Source organism: Rhododendron vialii, chromosome 2a (assembly GCF_030253575.1).
Source record: "Rhododendron vialii isolate Sample 1 chromosome 2a, ASM3025357v1".
NCBI classification, from domain to species: Eukaryota; Viridiplantae; Streptophyta; class Magnoliopsida; order Ericales; family Ericaceae; genus Rhododendron; species Rhododendron vialii.
The window spans coordinates 12,091,121-12,111,178 of NC_080558.1; the positions used below are offsets into that span (position 1 = coordinate 12,091,121).

The 20,058-nt window shown below is 40.1% G+C and overlaps 1 protein-coding gene across 1 annotated transcript; it reads left to right on the forward strand.

Moving 5' to 3' along the window:
• The first annotated feature begins 18,769 nt into the window (after positions 1–18,769).
• Positions 18,770–19,309, forward strand: LOC131317137 (uncharacterized). Its single transcript, XM_058346707.1, has one exon. The coding sequence runs from the start codon at positions 18,770–18,772 to the stop codon at positions 19,307–19,309; it is 540 nt and encodes a 179-aa protein (XP_058202690.1).
• The last annotated feature ends 749 nt before the right edge of the window (positions 19,310–20,058 follow it).

Here is a 20,058-nt window from a genome sequence, read left to right on the forward strand (position 1 = left end):
AATGACTGTGGATCAAAACCACTTAGGTTAGAAACTAGATTGAAAAGGCTTTCTAACGGTTCTAAGCACGGGCAAATCGGATTTCGGGAGTATCCGTGGCATGCCGCGAAGGTTTTGGGCAATTTTGGGTATGCGCCTGGGGTGCATTGAACCTGCACAATACGTCAAATTTTGCGGACTCGCCTCGTACACTCCCGAACTCCAATTTAAGCGTAATTCGAACAGTTGGAAAGCTTGTTTAATTTACTTTCTAACCCAAGTGTTCTATATTCAAACTAATTTATACATCAAAGGAAGTGACACTTTTGCACTTGGTGGATCAAAATACTATCCATTTTTGCAAAATGCTCGCATAACTCTCATTTTGAATCGGATCAAGAAATATTTTGTATCGATGATTAGGGTTTTCAAAGTTTTAAAAGATGGTGGAATCCAAACTATACAAATATTCATATTTTGTTCTTTAAAAACGGGTAGAAATCAAACATTGTAAAAAACGTCGGAGCCTTTGAGGCTAAAGCACATTCTAAGTTTCTTTTCGTGCTCAAATCCCTTGTTCTGAAGTATTTCTTCATTGCTTAAGTGCTTCGCAGAATCCATAGATTAACCACACTTCATCGAAGCATACGAAAAATCATTTTGTCATCGAGATTCGATCAAAACTAGGCTTAAATATTTACGTAGCCAAATGTGGGTGTTTCTACCACCGACCCAACAAAAAATTGAGAATGTTTCCAAATGAGAATACCCAAATGGATTGAAAATATTCAATATGCATCAACCTACCACAACCACATTACCAACTATGACCTTCTTTGCCACCACAACGCATCAAGAACATTCTTGATTCGGGAATGTAACAATTTCACATTCATAGGGTTGAGATTCACCACAGATTCAAAATCACCACCTCCACCTGAAAGAAATGTCAATCTTATTGAAATTGTGGTGGTTGTGGTGTAAAATTTATCGAAAACTTAAGATTTCTCAGTAGCTCGCGGATAGTTTTTTTTTTACTATTCATAATATTCCCATTCCATTTTTTAGCATCCGGTGGTGGTGGTGGCCTTGGCACATGTGGTTGTGAGATAAATTTAAATTCCGATAAGTAGAAAAAGTTGTATTTTTCAAACTTTATCGGAGTAAGAAATTCTCAATCTTTATTTATGTCGGCTCAGGTCGTTGTGATTGTATTATGGCGAGTTGAAACAAATTTGGCTCAAAAGTATTTCATATTTTTTTTTTAGTTGAGCATAGTCTGAACGTTGTTTTTGTCATATTGGTTTGAATTGTTGGCGATGAGTTTTAAAAATTAAAATATTTCGATCCAAAACAAATTAAGAAAATTCTCGATTTTTTTACATTGCAAAATTCTGTAAATACATATTCTCTCTCTGGTATTAAATGTTTTGTTTCCGGAGTGACGGCTGTAGATTCTAATATTGTTTGCATTTTAAACTATTTTTTGTGTTGGGTGGTGGTGCAATCATGGTGGAAGTGATGGTGAAGTGACGGTGGTAGAGTGCTAGAGAGGTGATCGTGGTGGTGCTAACAGGTTAGATGACGGAGGCTGCGAAAGTGCAGTCGTGTTATGTTGGCCCAGCGGCTGTCGACTGTATTGGTGGGGTCATGGGGTGGTCAAATGACGGTGGTGGTGGTGGTTTGGTAGTCGTAGTGGTCAGGTTGTAGTGTTCGTGGTGTAGAAACGACTGGATTCGGCTTTGAAAGCCTCGCCATCGGCGAATCCTAATAATTTGATTTCGTGTGGAAAGCTCGATGAACTCCTTGGAAGTCTTACGGAATGAACGAATACCCTAGAGCTAGGATTGTGAGTGCCCAATAGAACTTAGAATGTGTGAAAGGGCGCGGAAACGTGTTTTAGCCTAAGTAGCTCCGATCATCTTTGAATCGGTCTGGTTTCGACTATCTTCTCATAAGTTGAACTTTATTAATTTTATTGATTCGTTTCCATTATCTTTTGGTACTTTGAAAATCCTATTTGTTAGCAGAGAATTGGTCTTGATCCAATTTAGAATGAGGGGGATACGAGCGTCTCATCGAAATGATGTGTTTATTGACTCGCTGAGGGTAAAATGGTCATATTTTTTGATGTACAAACGACTTTGGATCAAAACCACTTTGGTTAGAAACTAGATTAAACAAGCTTTCTAACAGTTCTAAGCACGCGCAAATCGGATTTCGGGAGTATCCGTGCCATGCCGCGAAGGTTTTGGGCAATTTTGGGTAAGCGCCTGGGGCGCCCTCAAGTGCGCCTGAGGCACACATCATTGCGCCTGGGGCGCATTGAACCTGCACAATAAGTCAAATTTTGCGGGCTCGCCTCGTACACTCCCGAACTCCATTTTAAGCGTAATTCATACAGTTGGAAAGCTTGTTTAATTTAGTTTCTAACCCAAGTGTTCTATATTAAAACTCATTTATACATCAAAGGAAGTGACAATTTTGCCCTTAGTGGATCAAAATACTATCCATTTTGGCAAAATGCTCGCATAACTCTCATTTTGAATCGGATCAAGACATATTTTAAATCGATGATTAGGGTTTTCAAAGTGTTAAAAGATGGTGGAATCCAAACTATACAAATATTCATATTTTATTTTTTTAAAACGGGTATAAATCAAACACTGTAAAAAACGTCGGAGCCTTTGAGGCTAAAGCACATTCTAAGTTTCTTTTCGTGCTCAAATCCCTTGTTCTGAAGTATTTCTTCATTGCTTAAGTGTTTCGGAGAATTCATAGAGCAACCACACTTCATCGAAGCGTACGAAAAATCATTTTGTCATCGAGATTCGATCAAAACTAGGCTTAAATATTTACGTTGCCAAATGTGGGTGTTTTCAACCACCGACCCAACAAAAATTTGAGAATGTTTCCAAATGAGAATACCCAAACGGATTGAAAATATTCAATTTGCTTCAACCTACCGCAACCACATTACCAACTATGACCTTCTTTTCCTCCACAACGCATCAAGAACATTCTTGATTCGGAAATGTAACAATTTCACATTCATAGGGTTGAGATTCACCACAGATTCAAAATCACCACCTCCACCTGAAAGAAATGTCAATCTTATTGAAATTGTGGTGGTTGTGGTGTAAATTTTTTCGAAAACTTAAGAATCATAAGTAGCTCGCGGGTAGTTTTTTTTTTACTATTCATAATATTCCCATTCCATTTTTTAGCATCCGGTGGTGGTGGCCTTGGCACATGTGGTTGTGAGATAAATTTAAATTCCGATAAGTAGAAAAAGTTGTATTTTTCTAACTTTATCGGAGTAAGAAATTCTCAATCTTTTTTATGTCGGCATTGGTCGTTGTGATATTATTATGGCGAGTTGAAACAAATTTGGCTCAAAAGTATTTCATTTTTTTTTTAGTTGAGCATAGTCTGAACGTTGTTTTTGTCATATTGGTTCGAATTGTTGGCGATGAGTTTTAAAAATTAAAATATCTCGATCCAAAACAAATTAAGAAAATTCTCGATTTTTTAAGATTGAAAAATTCTGTAAATACATATTTTCTCTCTGGTATTGGAGATTTTGTTTTCGGAATGACGGCGGTGGATTCTAACATTGTTTGTATTTTAAATTATTTTTTGTGTTGGGTGGTGGTGAAATCATGGTGGAAATGATGGTGAAGTGACGGTGGTAGAGTGCTAGAGAGGTGATCGTGGTGGTGCTAACAGGTTAGATGACGGAGGCTGCGAAAGCGCAGTCGTGTTATGTTGGCCCAGCGGCTATCGACTGTATTGGTGGGGTCATGGGGTGGTCAAATGACAGTGGTGGTGGTGGTTTGGTAGTTGTAGTGGTCAAATGGTAGTGTTCGTGGTGTAGAAACGACCGGATTCGGCTTTGAAAGCCTCGCCATGGGCGAATCCGAATGATTTGATTTCGTGTGGAAAGCCCGATGAACTCCTTGGAACTCTTACGGAATGAACGAATACCCTAGAGCTAGGGTTGTGAGTGCCAAATAGAACTTAGAATGTGTGAAAGGGCGCGGAAACGTGTTTTAAGCCTTAGTGGCTCAAATCATCTTTGAATCGGTCTGGTTTCGACTATCTTCTCATAAGTTGAACTTTATTATTTTTATTGATTCATTTCCATTATCTTTTGGTACTTTGAAAATCCTATTTTTTAGCAGAGAATTTGTCTTAATCCGATTTAGAATGAGGGAGATACGAACGTCTCATCGAAATGATGTGTTTATTGACTCGCTGAGGGTAAAATGGTCATACTTTTTGAGGTACAAACGACTGTGGATCAAAACCACTTTGTTAGAAACTAGATTTAACAAGCTTTCTAACAGTTCTAACCACGCGCAAATCGGATTTCGGGAGTATCCGTGGCCTGCCGCGAAGGTTTTGGGCAATTTTGGGTATGCGCCTGGGGCGCCCTCAAGTGCGCCTAAAGGCGCACATCATTGCGCCTGGGGCGGATTGAACCTACACAATAGGTCAAATTTTGCGGGCTCGCCACGTACACTCTCGATCTCCAATTTAAGCGTAATTTGAACCGTTGGAAAGCTTGTTTAATGAACTTTCTAACCCAAGTGTTCTTTATTCAAACTCTTTTATACATCAAAGGAAGTGACAATTTTGCCCTTAGTGGATCAAAATACTATCCATTTTGGCAAAATGCTCGCATAACTCTCATTTTGAATCGGATCAAGACATATTTTTTGTCGATGATTAGCGTTTTGAAAGTGTTAAAAGATGGTGGAATCCAAACTATACAAATATTTAGATTTTGTTCTTTAAAAATGGGTAGAAATCATACACTGCAAAAAACGTTGAAGCCTTTGAGGCTAAAACACATAATAAGCCTCTTTTCGTGCTCAAATCCCTTGTTCTGAAGTATTTCTTCATTGCTTAAGTGTTTCGGAGAATTCATAGAGCAACCACACTTCATCGAAGTGTACGAAAAATCATTTTGTCATCGAGATTCGGTCAAACCTAGGCTTAAATATTTACGTAGCCAAATGTGGGTGTTTACAACTACCGACGCAACAAAAAATTGAGAATGTTTCCAAATGAGAATACCCAAACGGATTGAAAATATTCAATATGCTTCAACCTACCGCAACCACATTACCAACTATGACCTTCATTGCCACCACAACGCATCAAGAACATTCTTCATTCGGGAATATAACAAGTTCACATTCGTAGGGTTGAGATGCACCACAGATTAAAAATCACCACCTCCACCTGAAAGGAACGTCAATCTTATTGAAATTGTGGTGGTTGTGGTGTAAATTATATCGAAAACTTAAGAATTCTCAGTAGGTGGTTTCTTTTTACTATTTATAACATTCCCATTCCATTTTTTAGCGTCCGGTGGTGGTAGCCTTGACACATGTGGTTGTGAGATGAATTTTAAATTCTGATAACTACAAAAAGTTGTATTTTTCTAACTTTATCGAAGTATGAAATTCTCAATCTTTTTTATGCCGGCGCTGGTCATTGTGATTGTATTATGGCGAGTTGAAACAAATTTGAGTCAAAAGCATTCATTTTTTTTTTTTTAGTTGAGGATAGTCTGAACGTTTTTTTTGTCATATTGGTTCGAATTGTTGGCGATGAGTTTTAAAAATTAAAATATCTCGATCCAAAACAAATTGAGAAAATTCTCGATTTCTTTACATTGCAAAATTCTGAAAATACATATTCTCTCTTTGGTATTGGATATTTTGTTTCCGGAATGACGGCAGTAGATTCTAATATTGTTTGCATTTTAAACTATTTTGTGTGTTGGGTGGTGGTGAAATCATGGTGGAAGTGATGGTGAAGTGACGGTGGTAGAGTGCTAGAGAGGTGATCGTGGTGGTGCTAACAGGTTAGGTGACGAGGGCTGCGAAAGTGCAGTCGTGTTATGTTGGCCTAGCGGCTGTCGACTGTATTGGTGGGGTCATGGGATGGTCAAATGACGGTGGTGGTGGTGGTTTGGTAGTTGTAGTGGTCAAGTGGAAGTGTTCGTGGTGAAGGAACGACCGGATTCGGCTTTGAAAGCCTCGCCATGGGCGAATCCTAATGATTTGATTTCGTGTGGAAAGCCCGATGAACTCTTTGGAAATCTTACGGAATGAACGAATACCCTAGAGCTAGGGTTGTGAGTCCCGAATAGAACTTAGAATGTGTGAGAGGGCGCGGAAACGTGTTTTAGCCTTAGTGGCTCCGATCATCTTTGAATCGGTCTGGTTTCGACTATCTTCTCATAAGTTGAACTTTATTATTTTTATTGATTCGTTTCCATTATCTTTTGGTACTTTGAAAATCCTATTTGTTAGCAGAGAATTGGTCTTGATCTGATTTAGAATGAGTGGGATACGAGCGTCTCATCGAAATGATGTGTTTATTGACTCGCTGAGGGTAAAATGGTCATACTTTTTGATGTACAAACGACTGTGGATCAAAACCACTTTGGTTAGAAACTAGATTGAACAAGCTTTCTAACGGTTCAAAGCAGGCGTAAATCGGATTTCGAGAGTATCCGTGGCATGCCGCGAAGGTTTTGGGCAATTTTGGGTATGCGCCTGGGGCGCCCTCAAGTGCGCCTGAGGCACACATCATTCCGCCTGTGGCGCATTGAACCTGCACAATAGGTCAAATTTTGCGGGCTCGCCTCGTACACTCTCGATCTCCAATTTAAGCGTAATTTGAACCGTTGGAAAGCTTGTTTAATTTACTTTCTAACCCAAGTGTTCTATATTCAAACTCATTTATACATCAAAGGAATTGACAATTTTGCCCTTAGTGGATCAAAATACTATCCATTTTGCAAAATGGTTGCATAACTCTCATTTTGAAGCGGATCAAGACATATTTTATATCGATGATTAGGGATTTCAAAGTGTTAAAAATGGTGGAATCCAAACTATACAAATATTCAGATTTTTTTTCTTTAAAAACGGATAGAAATCATACACTGTAAAAAACGTCGGAGCCTTTGAGGCTAAAACACATTCTAAGTTTCGTTTCGTGCTGCAATCCCTTGTTCTGAAGTATTTCTTCATTGCTTAAGTGTTTCGAAGAATTCATAGAGCAACCATACTTCATCGAAGCGTGAGAAAAATCATTTTCTCATCAAGATTCGGTCAAAACTAGGCTTAAATTTTTACATAGCCAATGTGGGTGTTTTCAACCACCGGCCCAACAAAAAATTGAGAATGTTTCCAAATGAGAATACCCAAACGAATTGAAAATATTCAATATGCTTCAACCTACTGCAACCACATTACCAACTATGACCTTCTTTGCCCCTCCAACGCGTCAAGAACATTCTCAGTCTTTTTTATGTCGGCGCTGGTCGTTGTGATTGTATTATGGCAAGTTTAAAAAAATTTGGCTCAAAAGTATTTCATATTTTTTTTTTTAGTTGAGGATAATCTGAACGTTGTTTTTGTCATATTGGTTTGAATTGTTGGCGATGAGCTTTAAAAATTGTAATATCTCGATCCAAAACAAATGAAGAAAATTCTCGATTTTTTTACATTGCAAAATTCTGTAAATACATATTCTCTCTCTGGTATTGGATATTTTGTTTCCGAAATGACAGCGGTAGATTCTAATATTGTTTGCATTTTAAACTATTTTGTGTGTTGGGTGGTGGTGAAATCATGGTGGAAGTGATGGTGAAGTGACGGGGGTAGAGTGCTAGAGAGGTGAACGTGGTGGTGCTAACAGGTTAGATGACGGGGGCTGCAAAAGTGCAGTCGTGTTATATTGGCCCTGTGGCTGTCGACTCTATTGGTGGGGTCATGGGGTGGTCAAATGACGGTGATGGTGGTGGTTTGGTAGTCGTAGTGGTCATGTGGTAGTGTTCGTGGTGTACAAACAAACTCATTCGGCTTTGAAAGCCTCGCCATGGGCGAATCCTAATGATTTGATTTCGTGTGGAAAGCCCGATGAACTCCTTGGAACTCTTACGGAATGAACGAATACCTTAGAGCTAGGGTTGTGAGTGCCGAATAGAACTTAGAATGTGTGAAAGGGCGCAGAAACGTGTTTTAGCCTTAAGGGCTCCGATCATCTTTGAATCGGTCTGGTTTAGACTATCTTGTCAAAAGTTGAACTTTAATATTTTTATTGATCCGTTTCCATTATCTTTTGGTACTTTGAAAATCCTATTTGTTAGCAGAGAATTGGTCTTGATCCGATTTAGAAAGAGGGGGATACGAGCGTCTCATAGAAAGGATGTGTTTATTGACTCGCTGAGGGTAAAATGGTCATACTTTTTGATGTACAAACGACTGTGGATCAAAACCACTTTGGTTAGAAACTAGATTTAACAAGCTTTCTAACGGTTCTAAGAACGCGCAAATTGGATCAAGACATATTTTATATCGATGATTAGGGTTTTCAAAGTGTTAAAAGATCGTGGAATCCAAACTATACAAATATTCAGATTTCGTTCTTTAAAAACGGGTAGAAATCGTACACTGTAAAAAACGTCGGAGCCTTTGAGGCTAAAACACATTCTAAGTTTCTTTTCGTGCTCAAATCCCTTGTTCTAAAGTATTTCTTCTTTGCTTAAGTGTTTCGCAGAATTCATAGAGCAACCACACTTCATCGAAGCATACGAAAAATCATTTTGTCATCGAGATTCGGTCAAAACTAGGCTTAAATATTTACGTAGCCAAATGTGGTTGTTTTCAACCTCCGACCCAACAAAAAATTGAGAATGTTTCCAAATGAGAATACCCAAACTTGTTGAAAATATTCAATATGCTTCATCCTACTGCAACCACATTACCAACTATGACCTTCTTTGCCACCACAACGCATCAAGAACATTCTTGATTCGGGAATGTAACAATTTGACATTCATAGGGTTGTGATTCACCACAGATTCAAAATCACCACCTCCACCTGAAAGAAACGTCAATCTTATTGAAATTGTGGTTGTTGTGGTGTAAATTTTATCGAAAACTCAATAATTCTCATTAGGTCGCAGGTGGTTTTTTTTTACTATTCATAACATTCCCATTCCATTTTTTAGCGTCCGGTGGTGGTGGCCTTGGCACATGTGGTTCTGAGATGAATTTAAATTCCGATAAGTAGAAAAAGTTGTATTTTTCTAACTTTATCGAAGTAAGAAATTCTCAATCTTTTTTATGTCGGCGCTGGTCGTTGTGATTGTATTATGGCGAGTTGAAACAAATTTGGCTCAAAAGTATTTCATATTTTTTTTTTTTAGTTGAGGATAGTCTGAACGTTGTTTTTGTCATATTGGTTTGAATTGTTGGCGATGAGTTTTAAAAATTAAAATATCTCGATCCAAAACAAGTTAAGAAAATTCTCGATTTTTTTACATTGCAAAATTCTGTAAATACATATTCTCTCTGTGGTATTGGATATTTTGTTTCCGAAATGACGGCGGTAGATTCTAATATTGTTTGCATTTTAAACTATTTTGTGTGTTGGGTGGTGGTGAAATCATGGTGGAAGTGATGGTGAAGTGACGGTGGTAGAGTGCTAGAGAGCTGATCGTGGTGGTGCTAACAAGTTAGATGACGGGGGCTGCGAAAGTGCAGTCGTGTTATATTGGCCCAGCGACTGTCGACTGTATTGATGGGGTCATGGGGTGGTCAAATGACGGTGGTGGTGGTGTTGGTGGTTTGGTAGTCATAGTGGTCAAGTGATAGTGTTCGTGGTGTAGAAACGACCAGATTCGGCTTTGAAAGCCCCGCCATGGGCGAATCCTAATGATTTGATTTCATGTGGAAAGCCCAATGAACTCCTTAGAACTCTTACAGAATGAACGAATACCCTAGAGCTAGGGTTGTGAGTCCCGAATAGAACTTAGAATGTGTGAAAGGGCGCGGAAACGTGTTTTAGCCTTAGTGGCTCCGATCATCTTTGAATCGGTCTGGTTTCGACTACCTTCTCATAAATTGAACTTTATTATTTTTATTGCTTCGTTTCCATTATCTTTTGGTACTTTGAAAATCCTATTTGTTAGCAGAGAATTGGTCTTGATCCGATTTAGAATGAGGGGGATACGAGCGTCTCATCGAAATGATGTGTTTATTAATGACTCGCTGAGGGTAAAATGGTCATACTTTTTAATGTACAAACGACTGTGGATCAAAACCACTTTGGTTAGAAACTAGATTTAACAAGATTTCTAACGGTTCTAAGCATGCGCAAATGGGATTTCAGGAGTATCCGTGGCATGCCGCGAAGGTTTTGGGCAATTTTGGGTATGCGCCTGAGCCACACATCATTACGCTTGGGGCGCATTGAACCTGCACAATAGATCAAATTTTGCGGGCTCACCTTGTACACTCCTGAACTCCAATTTAAGCGTAATTTGAACCGTTAGACAGCTTGTTTAATTTACTTTCTAACCCAAGTGTTCTGTATTCAAAATCATTTATACATCAAAAGAAGTGACAATTTTGCCCTTAGTGGATCAAAATACTATCCATTTTCGCAAAATGCTAGCATAACTCTCATTTTAAATCGGAACAAGACATATTTTATATCGATGATTAGCATTTTCAAAGTGTTAAAAGATGGTGGAATCCAAACTATACAAATATTTAGATTTTGTTCTTTGAAAACGGGTTGAAATCATACACTGTAAAAAACGTCGAAGCCTTTGAGGCTAAAACACATTATAAGTTTCTTTTCGTGCTCAAATCCCTTGTTCTCAAGTGTATCTTCATTGCTTAAGTGTTTCACAGAATTCATAGAGCAACCACATTTCATCGAAGCGTACGAAAATCGTTTTGTTATCGAGATTCGTTCAAAACTAGTTTCAACCACCAACCCAACAAAAAATTGAGAATGTTTCCAAATGAGAATACCCAAACGGAATGAAAATATTCAATATGCTTCAACCTACCACAACCACATTACCAACTATGACCTTCATTGCCACCACAATGCATCAAGAACATTCTTGATTCGGGAATGTGACAATTTCACATTCATAGAGTTGAGATTCACCACAGATTCAAAATCTCCCCCTCCACCTGAAAGAAACTTCAATCTTATTGAAATTGTGGTGGTTGTGGTGTAAATTTTATTGAAAACTTAAGAATTCTCAATAGCTCGCGGGGTTTTTTTTACCATTTATAACATTCCTGTAGACACTAAAATTTGAGCATTACTTAATCGCTGTCCGATCAATTGGGATAAATTGTCTTAATTAATTAAAGTCAAGATTGGTCAAAGCAGTCGAATAAATATTGGACTCAACAAATTTCTACGGCTCAATCCATTTGAGATACAGAGAAGACCAAAGGAAGTTGGGCTAATTTAATTAGCCTAACGGATTAAAGAGTTGGGCTTGCTTGATTGGCCAAATGGGTTAAAGTATACAAGCCCAAAAGTGTAGGCCTGCTTCAAATAAATCATAAAAAAAGAGTCAAATAATAAAGAAATATTATTTCTCTTTTAAATTAAAATCATTCCCTAAAAAGAAGAATAAAATCTTCTTACATAGGAAATGAAATGGGATCAAGATCCAATCAAATCAAATCAAGTCAAATCAATCAATCAAGCCTATCAAATCAATCAAGCCAATCAAATCAAATCAAGCCAATCAAAGATCTTATTATAAGATCTTGCCATACTTAGCTCCTCTCTCCTTGAGCCTATAAATAGAGGCTCATATGGGGGAGAGAATACTTTTTGCTTTGCATTCTTCAGAGCTCTTAAGCACCCTTCAAGAACTCAAGCATTCTTCAATATCCTGCAGAGAATCATCAAGTACCAAAACTCGTGCCGATTTCTTTGCAAGTCCACCACATCAAATCATTCAGCAACTCAAATCATTCAACAAACCAAAACTCTTGGAGATTTTAAAGATCAAACTCCACTGTTCAAGTCATCTTCAAACTTTGTTCTTCAGTTCATTCGACTTGAAGATTCAACGAAAGTTACCGTTTGTGCTATTCAACAACAAGCATTCAAGCCATTTCGTCTTCTTTATTGCAAGATTCGAATTTTGTGTGTTACAAATTTGGCATGCCCGGTGGGACCTCTCTACCTCTCATCTCTTTCTCCAAAGTCAAGTTCTTCACAAATGGTTTCTAAGAAGATTCAAGCCGCTCTGATCAACAAAAACACTAGCAAGAATGCCGCCATTGCCAAGAATAGAGGTAGCACTTCTACTAGCCCTGTGACACGTAGCAAAGCTAAGGCGACTGTTATCATCATAAATCAAGGAGCTAAGCCAAAAGTTAACCCAGCAAAGGTGCCATCTGGCAAGCGCCGAGGTGCTGCCACACTTGTAGCAAAGAAAGAAAAAGAGGGCTCCGAAAAGCTTCCATCCAATTCTGAAAGTTCTATGTCTGTAAGCTCGCTTCTCCCAACTCATTCAATTTTTGATGCAGATTCTAGCACGGGTTCGCATTTATGATCCTCTCCTTCATCTCTGAAGCACTCAGAGTCGCTAATTCGTTCAGACGCGTCTTACTCCATGGCTATGCAGGCAATGACCACTGACGCTGCAACGGTGGAGGAGCAACTAGCTACTATGGCACGCACCATTGAAAAGCTCACCAAGACCGTGGAAGATAATGACCTCCAAATTGCATCACTTATGAACAAGTTAGAGGCTCAAAACATAGAAGGAACTAGCCATAATGCTTCACATCCACCAGGTTTCACACCAAAAGGAGTCATAATTGCTAACCAATCTGGAAAACTCATGATGGGTGACCAAACTGGAAAACTCAAGCAAACGGATGATGGGAATCATGTTTTGTCGTCAAATCAAGGAGATAGTCGTAAGGTCAATCGCATAAGGGCAATTGAAAGTGCTCAACCAACTTCTATCACTTCGTTGTCTATCCAACAACTCCAAGACATGATAGCAAGCACAATCAAAGCACAGTACGGAGGGCCTTCACAGAGTGCATTTACGTATTCAAAACCTTACACAAAGCGCATTGACTGCTTTAGGATGCCTATTGGTTATCAGCCGCCTAAGTTTCAACAATTTGACGGGAAAGGAAACCCAAAGCAACATGTCACCCACTTCGTCGAAACATGCAACAATGCTGGGACAATGGGAGATCTACTTGTCAAACAATTCGTTCGTTCGCTCAAGGGAAATGCTTTTGAATGATACATGGATTTGGAGCCAGAATCGATTGATAGTTGGAAACAAATGGAGCGAGAGTTCTTGAATCGTTTCTATAGCACTCGTCGCATTGTAAGTATGATGGAGTTAACCAACACTAAGCAGTGGAAGGATGAACCTATGGTTGACTACATCAACTGTTGGCGTGCTGTAAGCCTGGACTGTAGAGATCGACTCTTCGAACTCTCGGCCGTTGAGATGTGCATGAAGGGTATGCATTGGGGTCTCCTTCACATTCTTCAAGGGGTAAAGCCGCGGACTTTTGAAGAGTTGGCTACACGTGCACACGACATGGACATCAACATAGCAACTCACGGCAGAAACAATCCTCCCATTTTCGAAAATCCAAATGACAAGAAGGATGTGAAGAAAGGAGATAAGTCCTCCAAGAACACCACCAAAGATGCGATGGTGGTAAATACGACCCCAGTAAAGATCACAGCAAGGGACAATAAAAAAGAGGTCAAAAAAGAATACCGCCCTGTAGAGAAAGACAAACGTCTGACTTTAAAGGAATTACAAGAAAAGATGTACCCGTTCCCCGACTCTGATGTGCCTGGCATGCTAGAAGACTTACTTGAAAAGAAAGTCATTCAACTACCTGAGTGCAAACATCCCGAGGAAATAGGTCGCGTGAATGACCCAATGTATTGTTAATATCATCAGATTGTAAGCCATCCTACTGAAAAGTGCTTCGTGTTGAAGGAACTGCTTATTGATCTAGCAAGCAAGAATAAAATCCTTCTAGACCTTGACAAAGCTGCGGAATCCAACCATACCACCACCATTGTTGTGGGGTCGCAAGATTCTCCAACTTCTGGATCTAAAGCAAAGGGAGAGCACGTAACAACATCGATAGAAGGGGCAATTGCTAGAACTTTCCAATTTGGCTCACTTGAACCTGTGATAGTTCAAGTCCTAAGCCAAGAAATATCAACTTTTTCTTGCATACACAATAATCCGAGTGTAGAAATTGATGAAGGATGGATCGTCGTGACACGAAAGAAGTCATGCAAAAACAAGCCCAAAGCTAAATCAGTCTGTCCTACAAAAAACCAAGGAAAGAGGAATCACCACCAATATTCAAAGAGAAATGGAGGAAGGAAGATGAAGGCCAAGAAAAAGGTGTTAGAAGTTCGCGAACCTGTAGAGCAAAATCCTCTTGCCCCAATCACTTTACGAGATTTCTTTCCAAAGGGCTACTTCAAGGAGGATGAAGTCGAAGCTATCTACATGGTTTCGACAAGTGAAGAAATTGATTGCAACGTCGAACAAGTCCACGCGCTAAATGCAACCATGAACAAAGAAGAGGCTGACCTCTTTACAACTTTGAATGAAGCACCTCCATGGTTTAGTCTTCGCGAAGCATCGCAACTCTCCCAATCAGCCAAGCTCGCACTCATTCAAGTTTTAGAAGACCCCATGGAGTACGAGCCTATAATCAATAAAGTTGGTACCATGGAGAGCTCCACTACTTGTGCTTCTTGTTGTGCGACGATCACGTTCACCGATGAAGACTTGCAATTAGGTTCAAAACTGCACAATCGATCATTGTTTGTGTCGAGGTACATCAAAGAACAAAGGTGGGTCGTATTCTTATAGATGGAGGCTCCGTGTTAAATATCATGCCAAAGTTCATCATGAAGAAACTTGGAATCCCAATCGATGAGTTGGCCCATAGTCGTTTGGTCATTCAAGGCTTCAACCAAGGAGGGCAGCGCGCAATCGGAATGATTCGTCTGAACCTCACCATCAATGAGCTTGTAGCAAGTACACTATTTCATGTCATCAATGCGAAAACCTCTTACAATCTGCTACTGAGGAGACTTTGGGTTCATGGAAATGGAAAAGTTGCGTCCACACTCCATCAATGCTTTAAATTCTATCAAGACGGGATAAAAACTATAGTAGCAGACGACAAGCCATTCACCGAAGCTAATTCTCACTTTGCAGATGCAAAGTTTTACATGGAGTCTGTTGCCATTCTTGAGGTCATCCCGGCTGAAATTCCTTCCATGGGACAAGGAAGTTCAAAGAAAGAGAAGCAAGCCACAACAACGCATTCACAAGAAAATGCAAGAAATTGTGAAGAACCACTAAGAATTGAGTCTTCACGAGAAAGATCTTCATCTTCTGAAATGCAAGCTATGGAAAAAAGCTTTAGATACATTCCAAAGTCTCGACGAAAGGAAGGACAATCACTGTTTGAAGAGGTCATCACCACTATAGGGAATCCAGCAAAATGCTTTCAAGCTTTGTGCAAGAAAGATCTTTGAATGCTAAAGGGAGACCTAACAACACCTCTTCTGACCTTGGGACAACCTAGCTCAACCAAGCCCCCATTGAAAGGGTTTGTTAAGTCTACACAAAGTCCTCTTCAACATTTCCCTCTTCCCGAGAAGAGAACTGATGGTTTTGATCCAAAGGCTTACAAGCTCTTGGCTAACTCAGGTTATGACTTCAACAATCCTATGCCACTTGAGAGTTGAGCCCTGAACTCACTGGTGAGAAGGTTCATGGCCTTAGTAACACACAAGAAGAATTAAGGCGGCAAAGATATAGAGTTAGCCCTCCAAAGATTGGTCTTGGGTTCACACAACCGAAGCCCATCCGCATATCCACCAAAGGAAAAGGCAAAAAAGCAAATGCGCAGCATATCACAGTGGAAGAGGTGAAAGAGGACGACAATGAACAAGCTGCTCCTCGAGTCTCTGTCTTCGATCGCATCGAAGCTCCCATACCTCGGACCTCAGTCGTCAACAGACTTGGTGTTACAAAAGAGACGTGCGATGGGGCAATGTTGCGGCCAAAAAAGTTAATCTTTTCTCGACTTGGGAATAGAAATGCATCGAGAGAGGACAATTCCGAGAGAAAGGGAAAAAGCGTCGAGCTAGATTCTGCTAGAGAAGATGAGGAGGCTCGAAGCTTTATTTCTTCTTGTATGAAGCGGATAACATCACTCGAAGTCAATGTAGAAGGTCCACTCAAAGTTAAATGACGCACCATGGTACTAACTGGGCAGCCTAAGGGTCACGAAAGAGCTAAAAAAGAAGAGGAGATGGAGTACACTACATCTTATCACATAACGGTTGAGGAACACTCGAGCTTGGATTCTGAAGGTGACAATTTTCCCAAAGCTCCTCCCGAACTGGAAGATGGAGGGCAACCAACAGTTGACGACCTTAAAGAACTCAACCTTAGAACTCTCGACGAGCCTCGACCAATCTTTGTGAGTGCACTTCTAAGCCCAGAAGAGGAAAAAGCATACTTCGACTTATTGTTCGAGTATAGAGACGTCTTTGCTTGGACTTATAAAGAAATGCCAGGACTAAGCCCTAGAGTAGCTATTCACCACTTAGGGATTAGACACGGTGCCCGTCTTGTAAAGCAAGCTTGTCGGTATATCCGACCTGAGCGGATCCCCGTTATTGAAGAAGAGGTCAACAAACTAATCGAAACTGGGTTCATACGTGAAGTAAAGTACCCACGGTGGATTTCAAGCATGGTCCTAGTAGTGAAGAAAAACAAAAAGATTCGGATATGTGTCGACTTTCGAAATTTGAATGATGCATGCCCCAAAGACGACTTTCCTCTTCCTATCATGGAGTTGATGATAAATGCAACTACCGGCCATGAGGCATTGTCTTTTATGGATGGATGCTCCGGATACAACCAAATAAGGATGGCACCCAAAGATGAAGAAGCAACAGCCTTCCGCACCACGAAAAGAATTTTTTGTTACAAAGTAATGCCTTTCGGTCTCAAGAATGCTGAAGCCACTTATCAACGTGCCATGCAAAATATTTTTGATGATATGCTCCACAAGATCGTGGAGTGTTACGTGGATGACTTTGTTGTCAAGACCAAACAAAGAGAGGACCACCTGCAAGACCTTCGGGCAATTTTCAATCGATTAAGGAAGTACGACTTGAAAATGAATCCTCTCAAATGTGCCTTCGGGGTTACATCTAGAAAATTTCTTGCTTTCATTGTCCGGCATTGAGGCATTGAGATCGATTAATCCAAACTTGACGCCATACAAAAGATGCCAATGCCGAAAAACATAAAAGAACTCCGGAGCTTGCAAGGCCATTTGGCGTACATCCGTCGGTTCATTTCAAACTTAGCGGGGCGTTGCCAACCTTTTAGTCGTCTGATGAAAAAAGATGCACCTTTCATTTAGGATCATGCTTGTCAAAATGCCTTTGAAAGTATCAAAATGTACTTGCGCAATGCTCCAGTTTTAGGGGCTTCTATTTCCGAAAAACCACTAATACTTTACATAGCTGCCCAAGAGGAGTCACCGGGGGCAATGCTTGTGCAAAATGATGAAGAGAACAAAGAAGTCCAAGATTGACTGAAAATGAGCTCAAGTATTCACCTGTTGAAAAGATGTGCTTGGCACTTGTCTTCTCCTCTCAAAAGTTGAGGCATTATTTTCAAGCACACACAATCCATCTCGTGGCCAAAGCAGACCCGGTCAAGTACGTCATGTCCAAACCTATCCTCTCAGGATGCTTAGCAAGATGGTCTCTCCTCTTTAATGAATTTGAGATTGTATACATCCCCCAGAAAGCACTAAAAGGGCAAGCATTAGCAAATTTCTTGGCAAATCATCCTATCCCAGCCGATTGGGAAATATCCGAAGAGTTCCTTGATGAAGATGTGCTATTTATTAAGGTTCTTCAGCCCTGGACGATGTTCTTTGATGGGGCTGCTAGATTGGAAGGGGCTAAAGCTGGCATCATCTTTGTCTCTCCACAAAAGCAAGTCCTACCTTACGCATTCATACTTAGAGAAAAATGTTCAAACAATGTCGCTGAGTATCAAGCTTTGATTCTTGGTCTCCAAATAGCTACTGAAATGAAGATTATAGACCTTGAGATCTTCAGAGACTCCAAGCTAATAATTAACCAACTATGCGGCAACTATGAAGTGAAGAAAGATGACTTAGTTCCATATTTTCAATATGCAAGTCACTTGTTGAAAAATCTTGAAGGAGTAACGCTTGAGCATGTGCACGAGAGGAGAATCGCATGGCAGATGCACTAGCTAACCTAGCAACAACCTTGGCATTGCAAGAAGGTGAGAATGTCAACGTTTATGTGTGCGAACAATGGATATTACCACAGTTGTTGGACTGCCGCCTCGAAGAAGCAAATGCAATCACAGTCGTGCCCATTGAAGACAACGATTGGAGACAACCCCTGATTGATTACCTCCAACACGGAAAGCTTCCAAATGACCGTCGACATAGGGCTGAGATAAAATGACGAGCTCCTCGATTCATCTTTTTCAAAGATACTTTATTTCGTTGATCATTCGAAGGTGTCTTTCTCCGCTGTCTTGGGAATGAAGAATCCCAACAAGCAATGGAAGAATCCCACTCTGGGATCTGTGGGGCACATCAATCTGGTCCAAAACTTCACTTTTGAGTAAAAAAGGATGGGATACTACTGGCCTACTATGGTCAAGGATTGTCTGAATTACGCGAAAAGATGCCAAGCCTACCAATTCCATGCAAACTTTATCCATCAGCCACCAGAACCATTGCACCCTACAGTTGCCTCGTGGCCATTTAATGCATAGGGGTTAGGTGCAGTTGGACCACTTACCAAGTCTTCCGCCGGACACTTGTACATTCTGGCTGCAATGGACTACTTCTCAAAATGGGCCAAAGCTATTCCGGTCAAGGAAGTCAAGAAGGAAACCGTTGTTGATTTCATCAAGTCAAATATCATCTTTCGATATGGAGTGCCACGTCACATCATCACTGACAATGGAACACTCTTCGTCAATAAGCTAATGGATAAGCTTTGCAACAAGTTTGACTTCATGCAAAGAACCTCCTCAATGTATAATGCACCGGCTACTGGGCTCGCAGAAGCATTTAACAAAACATTGAGCAACCTCTTGAAGAAAGTGGTCACAAAGTCTAGGCGAGATTGGCATGAAAGGATTGAAAAAGCTCTTTGGGCATACCGAACAACGTATAGGACCCCTACTCAAGCGACCCCATACTCTCTTGTGTACGGTGTTGAAGCTATTCTTCCACTAGAGCGACAAATTCCATCACTAAGGATAGCCCTCCAAGAAGGCTTGACTGATGAAGAAAATGCAAAACTCCGCCTTGCCGAGTTAGAAGCACTAGACGAGAAGAGATTGGAAGCGCAACAACAATTGGAATGCTAGCAAGCTCGAATCTCTAAAGCTTACGACAAAAAGGTTAAGCCTCGCTCCTTTAAATTTGGAGACTTAGTGCTTGCACTACGAAGACCCATCATCACTAATCGTCAAACCCACAACAAATTCTTGTCAAAATGGGATGGTCCATATGTGGTGGTGGAAGTCTACAACAACGGAGCGTACAAGATAGCTGATGAATAAGGTTTCAGGATTGGGCCAATCAATGGAAAATTCTTGAAGCGCTACTATCCCTAAAACCTCCTATTCCTAATCACATGAGCCTAAACTGTATAATGCTCCTGGCCCGTATGCTAAAACTGTGTACGGCCCAAAAAAAAATATTCATCATATTTGAACTACGTTTTGACTTGATCCCTTCCAAGGGTACGTAGGCAACTTGAGAATTTTTCTTGCGTGCAGTCAACCCAAAAAAAAATTTGTTGTCTTACCTTTGAACTATGTTTTGACTTGATCCCTTCCAAGGGTACGTAGGCAACTTGAGAATTTTTCTTGAGTGCAGTCAATCCAAAAAAAAAACAAGTTGTTATCTTACCTTTGAACTACGTTTTGACTTGATCCCTTCCAAGGGTACCTAGGCAACATGAGAATTTTTCTCGAATATAGTCAATCCAAAAATAATAATAATTCTTGTTACTCCTGACCCGCAAAAGAATGCATTGTGAACAACTAAAAGTATGAGCATAGCTTTTATTTAAATAATAAAGTGATCATCTTCTACTAAGCATCATAAACGC